Source organism: Alexandromys fortis, unplaced genomic scaffold (assembly GCF_014885135.2).
Source record: "Alexandromys fortis isolate MF-2015 unplaced genomic scaffold, M_Fortis_MF-2015_v1.1 scaffold_17, whole genome shotgun sequence".
NCBI classification, from domain to species: domain Eukaryota; kingdom Metazoa; phylum Chordata; class Mammalia; order Rodentia; family Cricetidae; genus Alexandromys; species Alexandromys fortis.
This window is the reverse complement of record NW_026067896.1, coordinates 17,312,983-17,332,142: the sequence shown is the minus strand read 5'-3', so window position 1 is coordinate 17,332,142 and position 19,160 is coordinate 17,312,983. Positions and strand designations below refer to the sequence as shown.

Below are 19,160 nucleotides of genomic sequence, written 5' to 3'. Positions count from 1 at the left end.
CTTGCAGGGTATAAACATGCAGCAAGTGTGAGTGATTGTCACTATTGGTGAGGGAAGGCTTCTGATGCTGGGTGGCTCTTAAAAGGCGCTGTGCTTGAAAAGGGGAACAAGCTGTTTTATTGTGAAGAGAGGGGGTAACTGAGAGGAAAACAATGAGCTTTAGCCATGAGGGCATTCTGTGGCCCTCACAAGTGAAAGCTTTTGAAATATCTCAGTGAACATCATTGATTTTTCTTTAAACTCTTCCATTGGTTTGGAGTTGTGTCTTCCTCCAAGGTTCAGAGGGGAATTAAGAAGTACAGATGTGTTGCAGCGAGTCTAGTTCTGTAGAGGCCCCAGGTGAGTCTGCACAGGAGCTTCGGGAACTTTGATAACCAGCTGGTGTCCTGCGGCACTACCGATAAGCAGGTATAGAGCCGGCACCCCTTTGGAACTTCATCCCCACTTTGCAACGTTCTCGTTAATCTTGTACAGCGTGACAAGTTGATAATCTTCTTCTCCAGCAAACAGCAAACATTTCCCAGTGCGAAAAAAAAAAATCTCACGAAGGAGCACAGGAAACTCTCAGCAGCCCCTTGAACATATGGGAGAGGAATGATTGATGAAGGGCAGGGGGGAAGATGTGAGATGTCAGTGAGTCTGATGCATGAGAAAACGTACGGGCTTGTCTGCTCCTAGGGAGCACACCATGGGGACACTTCTTTTTTGTGTGGTAGTGATGCATCTACAATACATTAAACACCTAGAGTATTGAAATTATAGTGTTTTGTCAGTCGGGCAGTGATGTAGTGCCCAACCCACAGGTCCCAAGACAATCAAGAGGAACGTGGTGACTCAGCTATGCCTCGGCTCTCAGGAGGCTCATCAACCTGGAAGCGTGATTATCATCAGAACTGGGTTGTGTTTTGTCACTGTGACAACTTATCAGAGAAAACACCCAACTTCATGGAGGCCCCATTTATTTTGTCTCGCCATTTCAGAGATTCTGGGGCATGCCTATCTGGTTCTGTTGCTTTCAGTCAGGCTTGTGATAGGGTGTGAGCATCATGGAGGAAGGGCATGGCCGAGAAAAGCCTCTTGCTTCACATCAACCAGAAAGGAAAGGGAGAGGGGAGGGGAGGTAGGAGAGGGAAGGAGGAAGAGGAAAGGGAGAGAGAATGAGCCTTAGTTATACTCTTCAGGGGCCCCGGATTTTTATTTCCCCAAATTTAGAAGAAAAGAAGCTTATTCAGAATAGGAGTCTTAGTTGTTTAAACTGCTGTTAATTTTTAGAGTGTCTAGATTTGGACTGTGTGTTCTTTTTTGTGATTCTGGTGTGCAATATTTTGAATGATGTCTGTGTATGGACAAAAACTAACGCAGATCCTGGGAACTGGCTAAGTGAGTCAGTCTCGTTCACACATGTTGTGGTGGTTTGTCCTCAGCTGGTGAAGTCTGCCCTCTGCTGACTTTAGCAGATGGACAATCTCCTTGACAAAATAGTCTACAAATATGTCTCCTTCCCCACCTTTCTTCCTCCCCTCTTCCCTTCCCTTCCTAATGCATCTTAGTGATTTCTTCCTACATACTAGTTACTACGAATGAAATTGAGATTGTAATGGAGAAAAAAGAGACACTCCTACTTAGAAAAATGTTTGGTGTTCTCAAGTCAGATGTTTGACTGCTAATGAAATGTAAGTCAGTATATGAACATTCTGGCTTTATCTGCCCCACCTCAGTAGGGCAGGAAGTGAACACTGATTTAGGGTAGCGTGGAGATAAGGACACAAGGATTTCCATTCTAGAGACGAGGACCTGAGGGAGAGACAAGGATCCTTAGATTTCCATTTTAGAGGCAAGGACTCTTGGGGGCAGCTGTTGCCTCGGATGTAAGAGTAGAAAGGGATGTGAGAAAATCAGGCAACAGTAATACAGGAGAGAAAGGCATGGCTGCCCCAGAGTCAGCTGACATAAACTGAGCATCAGCAGAGACTGACAAGCTAGCCGGAACTGTATCACTGGTTGATGGTCTCCTGGACGCATATCAGTAAGTGGGGGCAGAGTATGGGGAAGTGGTGAGGTTGTGGGGGACAGATCTGTGTGGGATTGGCTCTTCTGCCCTTTTGTAAGTCATTCAACATCTCTTTACTACAGCTTCTTCATATTTATGTAACGAAACAAAATTTCAAAGCATCAGCCTCCAAGGATGCCTTGTCTAGGGTGCGATGTCACCATAGAGAGTTTTGAGTGTGACAGAGAGTGTGAAAATGTGTGTAAGATAAGTGTGATACAGTCATCTGTAGGTTTAACAGAGAGGAAGCAGGAGAAAGACCTGAATCTCCCTGCATGCTTACACTTCACCACCCTTTTAGAGTGTAGAGCAAGGAGAGCCATGCATGAGGTGACTAAGCGAAGGGCTAGCCCATGCTAGCTGCACCTTTGCTGAAAATGGTTCTTGGTTGCACAGAACCTATTCAGAATGTCTTATTTCTATAGAAATGACAATCACGGCGTTAATTTTATGTGATTGTCAAAGTAACACATCTAAGATTCGTTAAGCACAGGAGAGTATAACAAATGAGTTGCATCTCTAATTGAATGCTCCTAGATTCTGTTGGTTAGCTCAGCCAGTCTGCCCATCTTCTTTTTATTTCTTCTTTTACAATTTATTTATTGTGTATGGGCATTTTGACTGCATATATGTCTGTGCACCACATCCATGCAATGCCGGTGGAGGCCAGGAGAGAGAACATTGCCACCTCTGTGACTGGAGTTACAGATGGCTGTGTGCTGCCATGTGATCGCTGGGAATTGAACCCATGTTCTCTGGAAGACCAGACAGTGTTCTTAAGCACTGAGCCATCTCTCCATCACCCTTTTTTTTTTGTTTTCTTTAAAAGCTTGTGTGCTTGAGTGTGTTTGTGCATGTGTGCATTATGTGTGTGTGCATTCCTTTGTGTGTATGTGTGTACACATGTGTTTTAGGGACCGACTCACCAATGTTAGAGGATGTCCTTGGTTGCTGGGCTTCCTTACTTTACATCTTGTTTGAGAAAGGATCTCTCATTTGCCACTTCATACACTGGGGTCGCTAGCTCATGTCCTGGATTCTCCTGTTTCCTCATCCCATCTCACCATAGATGCATTGGGTTACAGATATGATCCACCACATCTGGCTTTACATAGGGGCTGGGGATCTGAACTCAGGTCCTCACACTGGTGCAGCAAGCAGTTTGCGTGTTGAACTCTCTGCTCAGGCCTGATTCTTTCCTTTTTTTTAATTAATGCAAAACAGAAGAAAACAGCTGTTGTTAAACCGTGCTGCATAACCAGCTATGCTTGTCAGAGGCATTTAAACTGAAGCTTATCTTGACTAAGAGACATTTGGGGCGGTCTTGGGTCACAAGAAGAAAGCGTCGTGGTGCCCCTAATTACCGAGAGGTACAGTGTTTTCTTCCTTGTTGGTCTTAAAATATAGTAGGATGAGCTCCTGTCTTGTGTCTGGTGAGGATGGGACCCTCTTCACGGCCCTGCTGGTCTCCAACGTATGGATAGTCCATGAGCATGCTTTTCTGATGCCTCACTGCTCAGATTGGCAGAAAGAGCTATTGCTTAGACTATGATATGAGACAGACTGGTTAATCCCTCACCTACACTTGCTCGTGGACTGAAGCACTAATCCCTCCCAAAGAGTGGGAGACTCTTCAACTTCTCATCTTTAAATATTAAAGTCATTGTAAAAGTCAGCTCCCACTAATCCCGAATAAAGACAGGAGAGATTAGTGTCACTAGAATGTAGTTTTACAAGAAGGAAGCATTTTAAATGAGCTTAAATCTAAGAAGCAGGTTAGGCAAAGGTCAGGTTGGTGGGGTGACTCGTGTGTGTGTGTGTGTGTGTGTGTGTGTGTGTGTGTGTGCAGTGTGTAGGATCAGGATCAGGAAGAGGAAGGTGGGAGGTGGGAGGGAGGGAGAGAGAGAGAGGAGGCCTGAAGGTTTGGATTTTGCTGTGACTTGATCTAAATGTAGGTAGTGCTGTTAGATCCAAGGGAGAGTGTGTATACATGAGATGATTCTAGGTGATGGAGAGCTTGCCTGCCTTGCATTAATACTCATCACTGGGGGGGGGGGACCAGAAAAGACAAAGCCAAACTAGCTAGATTGAGTAAAATCACATCTTGTTGACTTCAGCGTTTTTTTAAAAATTTTTTTTGTGTGTGAGTGCATGTATACATGCATCTTCATAGGTACACACATATATGTATATGTTTGTATGTGTGTGTGTGTGTGTATATACATGGGAACATATGCATAGTAGATTTGGGTGTTTCTTTTCTCCATAAGATGTAAGAAGGCAGGGAGAATGGAGAAATATTTTCCGTGCTGAGTAGTGGGATGGCAAAGATAAGTAGTTCTCCTAACAAGTGTGGTCATGCTCACTAAGAGTAAGAACTGCGCTGCAAATGTAGTATAACGGGTCGTTCGCAGGCGTCGGTGGCGGCAGCAAGGCTAGCAGTCAGTGGTGCACAAGCAGCTGTTAGGCTGTGTCAGTTACTCAGTGCTGGGCGAAGTCTCTCTCTTTCAGGATAAAACCTGACTTTAACACCCAAGGCCCCTTTCAATCCGGGGTCCACATCCCTTGCCATTTCTATCTCTCACACTGTGCCATTCCTGAGACTATTATGGGATTGATGAATCTTGTGCCATGTCTGGGGATTTTAAGATAATGCGTGTGTGTGTGTGCTGGTTAGTTTTTTTTCTCACCTTGATATAAGATAGAGTCATCTGAGAGGAAGGAATCGCAATTGAGAAGATGCCTCCATCAGACTGGGATGTGAGCAAGTGTGTGAGACATCTACTTGATTAGGGATTGATGTAGAGGGCCCAGCCTACCACAAGTGAGAGCATCCTTGGGCTGGCTGTCCTGGTTAGTATAGGAAAGGAAGGTGAAGAAGCCAGGGAGCAGCATTCCTTGGTGGTCTCTGCTTCAGTTGCTGACTCCAGATTCCTGTGTTGAGTTCCTGCCCTGACTTTCCTCAGTGATGGACTGTGATGTGGAAGAATAAGCCAAATACACCCTTTCCTTCACAATCTGCCCATGGTCATGGTGTTAGTCACAACAATAGAAAGCCAACTAGGACAGTGTGGTTTCTCGGATATCATGGGTCACTTTGTGCCTGGGCCCCTGTGGGTTTTCTCTGTTAGAATCCTCCATCTGCAGATTCTACCACTCACCTCCTTCCTTTGCGTTTCCTGTCAAACAGAGGTCCTGGAAGAGCTTCTCATTCTTAGTATGGTGTGGGGAAAGGAAAATTAAGTGTTGACTTAAAGAGATTCGAAGTGAAGGCCGAGTCCAAAGTTCGCAGGTGCCTTAATTGGAAATGTTTCTTAGCGCTGCTGACATTTTTATAAAACTGAAATTCAAGGCCTCCATTTTTTGTGCGTGGTATGCACATGTATGGTATACGTGTGCGATGTATATGTATATCTGTGTGTGTAAGGATATGGGCATCTGTGTGTTGGGGGGGCAGAGGAAGGTGCTGGGTGTCTCCTCAGTCTCTCTTTGCCCTGTTTCCTTGAGACAGGATCTCTTACTGACCCAGGAGTTAGGCTAACCACCATCAAGCCCTGCTGGTCCTCCTGTCTCCACCATAGCCTTGGTCACACCTACTTTTTTTTTCTCCAGGATTTGAACTCTGGTCCTCATGCTTGCCAGGAAACACTGGTCATTTTACTAGCTCTGCAGTAGGTATATATCTCTCTATATATACGTATAAATATCTCACATGCTATATATTACATAGCATATATAATAACATGTATATAAGTATACTCATATATATCATACATATTTGTAATTATATAGGGTATGTAATGTAGATATGTAATTAATATGATATATAATCTATAACATATATTACAAATATATGTAAATATGATATATATTTGTGATTATATAGGATATCTAGTATATAATATATACTAACCATGCAGTCGGTGGTTTCAACAAATAAATTAGGCCAGGTTAACTATAGCCCAAGTCTCTAGTAGGGGTGCATGCATTCAACTTCTGAATAGCTAGAAGTCTTAATTTCCTTTTCGTTTCTGGAATGTATTTACTGAATTCTTGGTTTATATTTCTTCTTTTTGCATGCTGAATACGTTAACCCAATCCCCCCTGGCCTGCAAAGTTTCTGATTAAAAAAGAGAAAACCCACTACAGACCTCCCCGAAGCTTCCTGTGTGTGACAGGCTACTTCTTTCTTGGTGCTTCAGCATTCTTGGGGTGATTTTTGATACCATGTGATATAGATCTCTCTAGATGTCTCCTAGCTGGAGTTTGTTGAGAGTTTGAATTTGTAGGCACATTTCCTTTCCTTTCAAATTTGGGAGGTTTGGCCCGTTATTCCATTATATACTCTCTCTTCTCTGTTCTTGTTGATTTCTTCTTTAAGACTCTGTAGTGTGTGAGTCGGTCCACCTGACCACATCGGCAGGTCTCAAAAGTTCTCGTCACGTTTCTTCATTCATTTTCCTTTTTTGAACAGCCTGTCTCCAAGTTCCTTGCTACTGTTGCTTTATGCTTTTAAGTAGTTTGTCTTTGTTGATATTTTTATCTTCTTCACGCTCTAATTTCCTGAATTCATTCAGCTGTCTGATTTTTTTTTGGTTAATTGAACATTTTAAAAATAATTACTTCAAATTCATTTTTTTAGGTAGCTCATAGGGCGAGTTTCTATAAATTTGTTTGGGTCTATGACTAGGCTGCTTTCCTGTGTGTGCGTGTGTGTGTGCATGTGTGTGTATGTGCGTGCGTGCGTACACGCGCATACATGAGCACATCTTGACAGAGGTTTCTGTCCCATCCCACCCAGTCCTGCAGCCATTCAGTCCCAAAGAAACATACAGAGGTCTACATTAATTATAAACTGGTTGGTCTATTAGCTCAGGCTTCTTATTAACTCTTACATCCTTCATTAACCCAAAATTCTTGTCTGTGTCAGCCATGTGGCTTGGTACCTTTTATCAGTGAGGCATTCTCATCTTGCTTCCTCTGCATCTGGGTGATGACTGCAGACTCAGCTTTTCCTCTTCCCAGAAATCTCCTGTTCTGGTCTCCCTGCCTATACTTCCTGCCTGGCTACTGGCCAATCAGCATTTTATTAAGCCAGTACAACTGATAAACCTTTACAGGGTACAAGACCATTGTCCCACAGCAAGCACAAATGTGTCCTGTGATCTTTCAAATATTTGACTCTATGAAACAATTACCACATCTTCCATTTGTCATGGTTTGGCTTTGCACAGAAGCACCTCCCCAACTGTCCCGGCCTGAGAGTGTGTAGATATTCAGACTTTTTCTAAGTCTCTCTGGGATTGTGTAGGGGATATCCCAGATGCAGAAGTCTGCCCTCTCATCAAGCCAAGCCTGTAATCTCTCATTTCTGCTGGTGATCTGTCAGTGGTACCGCAGACTCTTAAGGGCTAAATAGCAGCCTTCTGTGTTGGCTTTAGTTCCCAGTGACCAGCAAGCATTCAAATATACAGTTAGCCTTCCGTGGAGCCATGTCTTTAGGCAAGACCAGCTAAAGTCACAGTATGGATGCACATTTATCTCCTTTCTGGGAGAAACATGCCTTTGTAGTTTTCTCCCCATTTTGCCCCACTGTGCCAGGTGGGAGGGAGCTATCTGGAGTTTGATGGCTGATTTAGATGGACTAAGAACACTGGGGCAATAGTGAGGCCCAGGTTTGAGGGTGTCTGTAAGAGCTTTTCCAGACTGTATTGAGCTCATCTGGGGAAAATCTGTACCGAACGTGGATGGCTTTATTTCCTGGGCTGAGGTTCTGGACTGGAGAGAAAGGGGAAAAAAGAAGAAAACCAGCTGAGTGCTTTGAATTTTCTTTATTTTTTTGTGAATCCACTGAGATATGAGCAAGTAGTCTCCTAATGGCATGGATGTGAGCTGGCTAGGCAGCATTACACTATATATGTTAATCCCAGCATTACAGATTAGAGCCCATGAACTGGGACCTCTCTTCCAGCGAGGCTTAGTGTGTGTGTGTGTGTGTGTGTGTGTGTGTGTGTGTGCCTATACCTCAGCACTTGGGAGCTGGAGACAGGAGATTAGAACTTCAAGGCCAGTCAGTCCCTACCACACAGACTTTGAGGCCAGCCTGGGTTCCATGACACCCAATTCCACAAACAAACACCAATACCCATACACAGTAGGAGCCTCTCCTTCCTGCAGCTGCTATGTTAGGAATTCTGTTGTAGCAACAGAAAAGTTTCACTCCTGCAGTGAGTGAAAACAGCACACTTGACTTGCTTTGATGTGACTATTCTTGGCTCTGCCCTCACTTGGGTGTATGCCACCTCTTAATTGGTTTCAGGAGGTCTCATAAAGGTAATTTTGTTTGTACATTTGTGTTAAATCACTGTCTTTCTGGGGGGGAGGTTTGAGCTAGAGTCTTCTTGTTTCGCCATCTTATATCATTCTCAAGTGTAACCCAAATCTCTGTTTTATGAGACGGAGATAATTAATACTGGAAAAACTTTGCTCATTAAAATGGTAGAAATGGTAATACACCAAAAAAAAAAAAGTTTGACCCGGCCCAAACCAGGGACCTCTGTGGGAGCATGCTGACATGCCGAGCCAGGGACATCTGTGGGAACAGGCCTGAGCCAGTGACTTCAGCTGGAGCAGGCTCAAGGCAGCGATCTCAGCAGGAGCAACTCCAAGCAAGCAACCCCATGGGAGCAGGCCTGAACAACCCCTGGGATTGCAGAGCAACCCCCAGGAGTTCTGTGCAACGTCCTGGGAACACTGAGTGACCTCCAGGGTGACTGGAACTGTGGCCCTGACTGCAGTACAAGGAGCAACCATCTGAGCCTTGGATCCACTGGCACCTGGAAGACTGATCACCAGAGACACAACCCCAATTACACCAATCAGAAAAAGATGGGTAGACAAGGTAAGAGCACACTCAACACCACAAAGAGCAACATGATACCAATAAAAATTAGTGTCCCTATCCCAGCAAGACTTAACAACCAAATATAGATGAAGCAGAAGAAAATGACCTAAAAATAACTTTAGGAGAACATTTGAGGCCCGTAAAGAGGAAATGAAAAATTCCCTCAAAGAAATGGAGGAAAAGACAAACAAAAAATTGGAGAAAATCAATAAATCTCTTAAAAAAAAGCCAAGAAAGAGCAATGAAACAGATGAAAGAAACATTCAAAGACTTGAAAACTGAAGTAAAGACCATAAAGAAAATACAAAGCAAGGTAATTATAGAAATAGAAATTATGAGAAAATGATCAGGAACCACAAATGCAAGCATAAACAGCAGAATAGGAGAAATAGAGGAGAGAATCTCAAGTGCTGAAGATACAATAGAGGAAATAGACTTATCTGTCAAAGGAAACATTAAATCTAGCAAAAACTTAACACAAAATATCCAGGAAATATGGAACACCATGAAAAGACCAAACCTAAGAATGATAGAAGGAGAAGTCCAACTCAAATGCACAGAAAATATATTCAACAAAATCATAGAAGAAAACTTTTCTAACCTAAAGAAATATATGCACATGAAGGTACAAGAAGCTTACAGAATACCAAATAGACTGGATCAAAAAAAAAAAAATCCCCTGACCACATAGTAGTCAAAACACTAAACATGCAAAATAAAGGAAATCCCAAAGAAGGAAAAACCACACACAATGTCATTACCAACAGTGAAAACAAAAATAACAGGAACTAGCAATCACTGGCCATTAATTTCACTTAATATAAATGGACTCAACTCACCTATAAAAAGGTACAGGCTAAACAGATTGGATACTAAAACAAAATCCATTCTTCTGCTGCATTCAAGAAACACAATTCAACCTTTGGCAGTAGAGGAGTGGGTGCCTGAACTGGCCCTGCCCAATAGTCAGACTGAGAGAAACAATTAATAAATGGGACCTCCTGAAACTGAGAAGCCTCTGTAAAACTAAGGACACAGTCAACAAGACAAAACAGCAGCTTACAGAATGGGAAAAGATCTTCACTAACCCCACATCAGACAGAGGTCTGTTCTCCAAAATATACAAAGAACTCAAGAAATTGGTCATCAAAAGAACAAATAATCCAATAAAAAATGTGGTACAGATCTAAACAGAAAACTCTCAACAGAGGAATCTAAAATGACTGAAAGACACTTAAGAAAATGCTCAACATCCTTAGCCATCAGAGAAATTCAAATCAAAACAACTCTGAGATTCCATCTTACACCTGTCAGAATGGCCAATATCAAAAACACTGATGAAAACTTATGCTTGAGAGTATGTCGAGTAAATGGAACAGTCCTCCATTACTGGTGGGAGTGCAAACTGGTGCAGCTGCTTTGGATATCAATATGGTGATTTCTTACAAAATTAGGAAACACTTTCCTCAAGACCCATCAATACCATTTTTTTGGGTATATACCCAAAGGATGCTCAATCATACCACAAAGACATATGCTCAATTATGTTCATAGCAGCATTGTTTGTCATAGCCAGAACCTGAAAACAACCTAAATGCTCCTTGATCAAAGAATGGATAAGAAAAATGTGGTATATTTACACAATGGAACACTACACAGCAGAAAAACAATGACATCTTGAAATTTGTTGGGAAATGGATGAATTCAGAAAACATCAAATTGAGTGAGGTAACCCAGACCCAGAAAGACAAATATCACTCATAACTGGCTTTTAGACATAAAGCAAACAAATCACAATCCCAGAGAACCTAGACAATAATGAGGACCCTAAGAGAGACATGTGTGGATCTAATCTACATGGGAAGTAGAAAAAGACAAGATCTCCTGAGTAAATTGGGAGCATGGGAGTGGATAGAAGTGGAGGGGAGTTGAAGGGAGGGGAGCAGAGAAATATATATATCAATAAAAACAATTAAAATAGCACCCCTCCTGCAAAGAGTGATCATTTCTTTCTTAACTCTTTTAATTTTTAAATTTTATACACAAATACAATACATTTTAATCTTGATTAATTCACTACCAACTCCTCTCACTTCTCTCTTTCCCTTTCAACTTCATATTCTCATCGTAATTGTTTATGTACACACACACATACACACACACACCCTACTGTGTCCAATTAGTGTTGCCCAAATGCTCTTGGGTGCGTGACTGGCCACTTAGACATGGACAACCTATCACGGGGCTTGTCCATGAAGAAAACTGACTTCTCTCTCAGAAGCTGTGCATTGCCACTAGCTTGTCAACTAGTACTGGTAGGGGTGGGGCTTGGTGAGCCCTTTCCGGCCTGGCCCGTGCTGGAATGCCAACTGGTGTGGGCTGCTGCAGGTTTTGTGTAGGCAGCCCTTACTGTTGAGGGTTCACGGGTGCAAATCTTCGCCATGTCCAGAGGACAACAGCCCTGCTTGTCCTCTGCTCTGATAATCTTTCTGCCCATCTTCTTGGTCATTTCTTAGGCCTTGGGACAGGGCTTGTATTATAGATGTTCCATGTACGATGGAAACTCCAAACTTTGGGTTCTCTACACCTCGCCAGTTGTTCTTTGCGGTAGCCTCCTTCTCCTGCAGACGTTTCTTTGGTAGGGGATGAGAGCTGCACTAATCTATGGCTGTAAGAAGTAAGTGTTTGGAAGGCAATTGGAAACTATCAGTTTAGCTTGGTGTCAGTAGCTTCATGTATCATGAATGAATATTCTTTCATTGAAGTGATTGCTGTTTATTCTGTATAAACTGTACCATAGTTAGGTCAACCTTAAATAGAATCTTTTGTTTTAACAGGTAATTACTCAATTTTTATGGATATTATTTTGTGTTAATTATAAATGGTAATTGTGTTGCTGAAAGTGTCTATAATTACATATCCAAATGCAAAGTGATATGAAAGATGAGTGTTTTTGACAATTGAGAGTAAAAGATGTATTGTGATCATATCGATGCCCCACTACCCTTCCCTTTCCCTCTCCCACTGTAGTGGCATCTTCTTCCCAATGAATGTCCCTCTTACCCTCAGGGCTTGCTTTATTTTATTTTATGCAGATAACCATAGAGATGAATTGTGTGTGTGTTTTATAACTTTTTTCTTTTCTTTTTTTCCCCCCCCCAGGACAGAGTTTATTCAAAGAGGCAGAATTTCAATCACGGGGGCTGGATTTTTCAACTGTATTTTGGAAACTTTTGCTAGTGCATTCTTAAGACAGGGAGCCCAGAAGGTAAGCTTGGTTCAACTTTGAACTCATATTAATTTTAAGAAAACATGGAGAAATCAGTTGGATATTGAATAGGACATAGTAGAAGAATGTCATGAACAGATATGATAAAAAGGGGAGTTAATGAATAAATGTACCCACAAAATTTCTCTTAATAATTGCTATTTAAGTCCAAAGTTTAACCAGGCTAAGTCAGTCTGAATACATTCTAAGGAGTGCTGACCTAGGCTGTTGAGATTAATCATGTGTTATTGGCCTGGCTGGGGGGCGGTGTTCTGTCATGGATTCAGACTGGTTTAGCTTAGACTGGAAGGAAGTCATTGAACTCCTAGAAGGTCTAATGTCACTTTTCCTCACGGAGACATTATTGTGCTTGTTTTTCTGCTAGAGCACAATGTGTGCATTTGTTAAAAAAAAAATAAAATAAAGTAAAAGAAAAATAACACCATCAGACTCCTATCTACAAAATTGCAATCTCAAAGTAATGCCCCTGGTGAGAAAATTAATTTTATCCCTGTGTCTCTGACTGAGTTGACTCCTTGTTCATCTATTAAATCCTCTATTAGAAAAGCCGTAATAATAATAATTAAGTATAATTGTTTAGCACACAAGTCTATTCATCAAAAGGATGGGAACCCCTTTTGGGAGAGATAATATTTAAATGTTGAGTTGAGGTTTTTTTATTATTAGACTGACTACACAGAGTCATTTGTAAAATAAAATAAAATTCTATCCGATGGTCCCTGTGAAAACACACATCAGGTTGTATTCATCCTGGATGTTGTGGCTTGCCTCACTTTAGACAAAAACATGTTGTCCATTCACCTGAGTGACTTTGTATTTTAACTGTCATCAACCTGAACCTGTTAATAGTTGTTAATCATATATGGATCCTGATAAATAAAGTGGTCCACATTTCTATTTTACTGGTGAAAGATAATTAAATAAGTATACCCAGAATATGTCTATTGTCTTGTCTATCTTCCTCTTTTTTTTTTTTAAATAGGAGAGTACCTGCCTTGTGCTAGGCACTATGTGAAATGTGGATGTGGTGGTTTGAATAGGTATGGCCCTCATAGACTCACCATAGGTGTGTTTGAATTCTTAGTCTATAGGAAGTGGCATTATTAGGAGTGTGGCCTTGTTGGAGTAGGTGTGGCCTTGTTGGAGGAAGTGTGTCACTGTGCGGGCAGGCTTTGAGGTCTCATATGCTCAAGCTATGCCCAGTGTGGGACTCAATTCATTTCCTGATGCCTATGGATGTAGAACTCTTAGCTCCTTCTCATGTACCATGTCTACTACCTGCATGCCGCCTTGCTTCTTGCCATGATGATAATGGACTAAATCTCTGAAACTTTAAGCCAGCCCCAATTAAATGTTTTTCTTTTTAAGAGTTGCCACAGTCATGGTGTTTTTCATAGCAGTAGAAACTTTAAGTATGACAGGGGGCTGAATGTGTTTATTTGGTCATAGAAATATGTGGGCTCTAGACTCCATCCCGTCTTTCATTGAGGTCCCAGCTAGATGCAGTAAAGTCCTTACCTTCTCAGCACAGTGCCCTTCACACAAATGGCTGTGCCGTCACAGACTTGTGTGTGTCCTACACTCCTAGTAGAATTTGGCTGCAAGTGACAAAACACACTGTGGGTTGGTTGTTGGAATGGAGTAAGGGTGCTGAGGCTGGCTGCTGGCTTCAGGAAGAGCTGCCCTGAGGTGGGAGCTTCTGGACACCTTTGTAGGAGTCCATCTCCTCCCACCTAGTTCATCTGATCTGTAGGGATGTGGAGCTTCCTGGTTCTCTTTTCTCCAGCTTGGCTCTCTCTGTTTAGTGGGCGTGGATCTCCACTGTCCAGGTGTCTATGTTGAATACAGTTCTAGCCAATGGAAAGACTGACTGCCTCTCTCTCTCTCTCTCTCTCTCTCTCTCTCTCTCTCTCTCTCTCTCTCTCTGTCAGCAAAATGACTGTCTATTTCTTCCTTTTCTAATGTCTCTGGAAGGAGAGGCCCTTGTTTGCAAACAGGTCAAACAGTACTTGTACAGTTGAATGGCGGCTGTACAAACAGGATCCTCTTCTCTGCCATGGGCATGGAGACCAGGGCTGAGGTCACTTCTCAGATAAAGGGCTTGTGGGAAAATATTTCCTACCATGTTCTCAGTAGATTCTGTACTCTGTACCCTACTGGGAGAGAGGGAGGGAGGGAGGGAGGGAGGGAGGCAGGGAGAGAGAGAGAGAGAGAGACAGAGAGACAGAGAGACAAAGAAAAAGAGAAAAAGAGAGAGAGATAGAGAGAGAGCGAGTGCTTTGTCCTCATCTTCCTTTATCTCTCCCTTCTTTACCTTCCATGCCCCCCAAAAGAGGATGTTAGGTGTCTTACTTTTTCTTTCACTGAACCTGAAGCTAAAGTGCTGGTCAGCAAGACCCAGCCATCCTCCTGTCTTCCACCTCCACCAAGTTTAGGTCATAGGTGAGGGAGTATGCATGTGTGTGCATGTATGTACATGTATGTTTTTTGTGTGTGTGGCCAGGTTTTTTTTTTTTTTTTTTTGCCTTTTTCAAGACAGGATTTCTCTGTGGTTTTGGAGCCTGTGTCCTGGAACTAGCTCTTGTAGACCAGGCTGGTCTCGAACTCACAGAGATCCGCCTGCCTCTGCCTCCCAAGTGCTGGGATTAAAGGCGTGTGCCACCACGCCAGCTTTTTATGTGGATGCTGGTATCTGAACTCAGGTTCTCATGCTTGCACAGCAAATACTCACTGAGCCTTCTCTTAGTCTTGGTCCTGATTCCTCCCTAGCCTGTGATGCTCTGGACAGGGCCTCGTATGTGTATGTGGAAGTGAATGGGCACAAAGTAAAACACAGAGGGGAGCATGGTTGACTTCTTCTGAATATTCACAGGAGCAAAACCAACTAAACCAGGTGACGAATGTTTCAAACTGATTAACCCTTTATTGTTCTTGATTATGTTCAGAAATAAGAGAATGCATTTTACCCGCTAGCTTTTCCAACTTTGCTTTCTGAAGAAGCTAAGTTTAATTAGCTTTTTGGTTTTAGAAGACATCCATACTTAAGTATCTTTCACATCTTACTCATGTGATGTAGCATTAGGAGCGGCGGGGCTGCATCCCTGGCACCCGGCTGCCTGCATGGCTAGGTTATGCCCCGAAATAATTACACGGAAACTGTATTCTTTTAAACACTGCCTGACCCATTAGTTCCAGCCTCTTATTGGCTAGCTCTTACATATTGTTCTAACCCATTTCTAATATTCTGTGTAGCCCACGAGGTGGCTTACCAGGGAGGATCTTAACCTGCGTCTGTCTGGAGTGGGAGAATCATGGCGACTCCCGACTCAGCTTCTTTTTCCCAGCATTCTATTCTGTTTACTCCATCCACCTAAGGGCCTATCAAATGGGCCTAGGCAGTTTATTTATTAATAAGAAATCACTCCCACATCAATGTGATGCTGTTTTGTAGGACGAGCCTGCCTTCCTGGTAAACCTCCCCGCTGAGTCGGCATAACTGTTTTCTGCCTAAGTGGATGTGTGGTTTTTAGGTGGCTGCATTTTCAGTTTTGGGCTTTATCCTTGAGGCTGTTCAGTGGTGTCAAAAGTGGGAGCTGACAGCTATTTTCCCCCCTCATAAAAGCAAAATTAGACACTCAAACTTTCTATATATGTTTGTAAATTAAACTCAGTCTGTTGATATGAATCTGTAGGTGAGGTTACTTGTTTTTCTGGGCCTCCAGGGGCTTGTTCAATTGCACTTTTTCCCTTTTTCTTTTCTAATCTAATGCAGGCTACAATTGGGACCCTCATGGACACACACGCTGGCTTTCACATACCAGTCGGAAGCTGCCCTCCTCTTGGATTAGATGGAATGGTTATAAGTGTTATTGATTTCCCTTGGGTGCCAAGCCCCAGGCATGCCCCTGCAGTGGGACAGGTTGTACATAGGCAGGCTGCTGTGCACACCCCCATCACTTTTGTGACCTGGCAGCAGTCCCTCTGCCCAAGTTTGTTCATCCGCCAAAGAGGGATTTTATGCATTCCTAGAAATTTGAGTGAAAACTATGAGGGTTTTAACATTGAAATCCTCAGGTCACATATCAACACATGTTCCCTTTGCTTCTAAGTGTTAGGAACATCACAACCACGTGTTTCTCTGTCCTGCTTTCTTGTTATCATTACACATCTCCCAAGCCACGTGAGCATATATAGTGCACATTGAAGCTTTATTCAACTCTACAAGCATCTTTTGATGAGCTGTGTGCTGGACGTCGGGGAGAGTGCCGGAGACACACAGAAATGAGGCATAACTCACAGGTTGGAGGCTGCCTTGTGCAGCTTCAGTTTGGGGACCTGTGGCTGAGGGTGGATAGCATGGCAGACATTGGTTAACATCTACCAATGCTGGAAATGGATGAAGTCTGGCTTTGGGCTCAGACTCGGCACTCTGAGTCTAAGGAGGGGATTAGTAAGCAGCTTGTGAGCATGATGGTTATAGATGACAAGCCCTGGGCCTCACATGCGTGCCCTTGTCTGCTTCCCTGAGCAGCTCAGTGAGATGGGAGCTGCTGTTCTCCTTTCATTTGTACAGGGAAACTGAGGTCCCAAGAGACAGAATAGTTTTCTCAAGGTTACTAAATTAGAAAGTGGGACAATTGGAATGTGATCCAAACCTTGTCTGACCCCAGAGTGGACTCTTGGTCTCTGACTCTTACGGGCCCACGTATAATCTCTGCACCTAAGCCATGTGCGTGTTGGGGGGAAGGTGTATGTGCTTAGAATTGTTCTCAGCCAGTGAGCACTACAGACATGGCATGTTCCTCAGTTTGAGAGGCATCACACAGATGTGTAGTTGAATTTGAGCACAGCTCATTGGCACACAGAATCAGAAGTACATGTTGTTTTCATCTGCCAAGTTGGGGTAATTTGTTACACAGCAATAAATAACCAATAGAGTGAGTTTGAAAAAAAAAAAGTCATGCAGCCAGATATAGCCAGGTCTTTTCTTTTTTTCCTACATAGCCCTGGCTGTCTTGGAACTCACTATGCAGACCAGGTTGACCTTGAATTTACAGAGTTCCACCTGTAGTGCTGGGAATTAAAAAAAGTGTGCAGCACCAAACCCACCCTAAGCTGGGTTTTTCAAATGTCCTTATGGATCACATGTATTAGACTAAATCTTTTTGACAGTAGGGAGTTATTATCCATTTTAAAACAGGACTTTTCAAAAAAAATTCAAACTAACCACCCCACATCCTAAAGTGACATGTTCAGATTTTTAGATATAGCATGCCCAAGCCAGACTTTTAAAAGCATGTTCAAATAGTTTGACTTGCTCACCGTTGTCTCTGTAGCAAATATTTCACACGCGGTTGAATCCCACTTCTGCTTCAGCTTTCTGATCAGCGTGACGAGAATAACGACGGCACTAATAACGGCGCCTTCCACGAGAGTGGTTGAGATGACAAATTATTTTATCACACATCGAAAATGTATTTCACAAACTAAAAGAAGGAGCACGTCTGTGTGACTGTATAATGAGAGCTCTGTATTCCTCGGCATTTGTCGTCGTCCCTAACCGCAGAGACAAACTGGCTAAGAAAAGAACAGTGCATGGCAAGGTTGTTGTCGCCCATATTATCGTCCAAGCCCATGCGGAGAGGCGGAAAGTGAATTCTGGCCTCTAAAGAAGCCAAATGGGAGCAGCTCACCCTACAGTTGTGATTTAGGTTTCCCTTTCTGCCCTGTGCTGCTTTGGAAGTGGACGTGGGGTGGAGGAGCTGGTGAGAACGCTGCCGAGATGGAAGGCTCGTGTTCACTGTGGCACAAGGTGCCCTTTCTCAATGGAGTGGTGCCAGCAAGAGGAAGAAGTGGGTATTGGAAGCCAAATGTATTCTCCATATGTAAATTAAAGTCATAATCGATCCTCGGTTTGTTTATGGCATCACAGTTTCATAATAAGGAGAGCAGTTAGAAGGAAGTGGGGTGAAGCAGCCAGTGTCTTCTGGATCAGTGGTCTAGTCCTGAATGATCGTAGTTGAGATGTATAACTTCCATGGTCAGGCAAGGACGGGAAAAATCTCTAGAATTTTGAGCTGTGTCTTAGGTCCCGTTCATTGCATTAATGAGAGTCTGTTTCTAATGTACATTATGGTAGTTAATAAGCCACCAATTTCACCAGTGAAAATTCAGTTTGAACATTCCTTATGCTAATTTCCTTTTAAGGATGAAGGTAATTGAAATTTCTAGAGTGAGATTGCTGATGAGAATACTCGCAACAACCGCTGGAGTGTGAAGCGGCACTGTCTGTCCTTAGCATGCGACACATACGTGCTGTAGTACTTACTTCCTTGTGCACGCTGAAGGGCTTTGAAGCAAATTGTAGACACTCATCACCATACAGAAGTATCAATTCCTGAGCTAAAGGAGTGGGCTGTGCTTTTCAAAGACTTTTTAGTATGACATGAGATTCTGGTCACATGCTCAACGTAGAGAGCTTACACATGCTTACAGAGAGGCTCATTGACCACTGGTCTGATAACCCAGACCCCCAGTTTCCATCTATTAAATGTGGGGATCATAGTTTTATTTCATGGCGATTTGAAAAGATTTAGGAAGTCTGTGAGCATGCTTGACGTCTATTAAACTTTAATAGTTACTAGTATTAAAAGATTTTTTTTTTTGGATTTTTCAAGACAGGGTTTCTCCATAGCTTTTGGTTCCTGTCCTGGAACTAGCTCTTGTAGACCAGGCTGGCCTCAAACTCACAGAGATCCGCCTGCCTCTGCCTCCCGAGTGCTGGGATTAAAGGCGTGTGCCACCACCGCCTGGCTTTAAAAGATGTTTTCTGACAAGTGTAGTTATAGGTAAATAAGTGATACACATGTATATGTAGCGATTCTTTTTCTGTCCTGCCAGCCAGCTCCCAAATAATG

The 19,160-nt window shown here is 42.9% G+C and overlaps 1 protein-coding gene across 7 annotated transcripts in view; it reads left to right on the top strand.

Annotated features, from left to right (window-relative positions):
* Window positions 1-19,160, top strand: part of Prelid2 (PRELI domain containing 2) — an 89,496-nt gene that overhangs the window by 24,096 nt on the left and 46,240 nt on the right. For all 7 annotated transcript variants that reach the window (XM_050162014.1, XM_050161999.1, XM_050161991.1 and 4 more), the window contains exon 5: window positions 12,117-12,222. In XM_050162014.1, coding sequence (XP_050017971.1) covers window positions 12,117-12,222 — 106 coding nt within the window. The remainder of the gene's footprint in view (window positions 1-12,116; window positions 12,223-19,160) is intronic.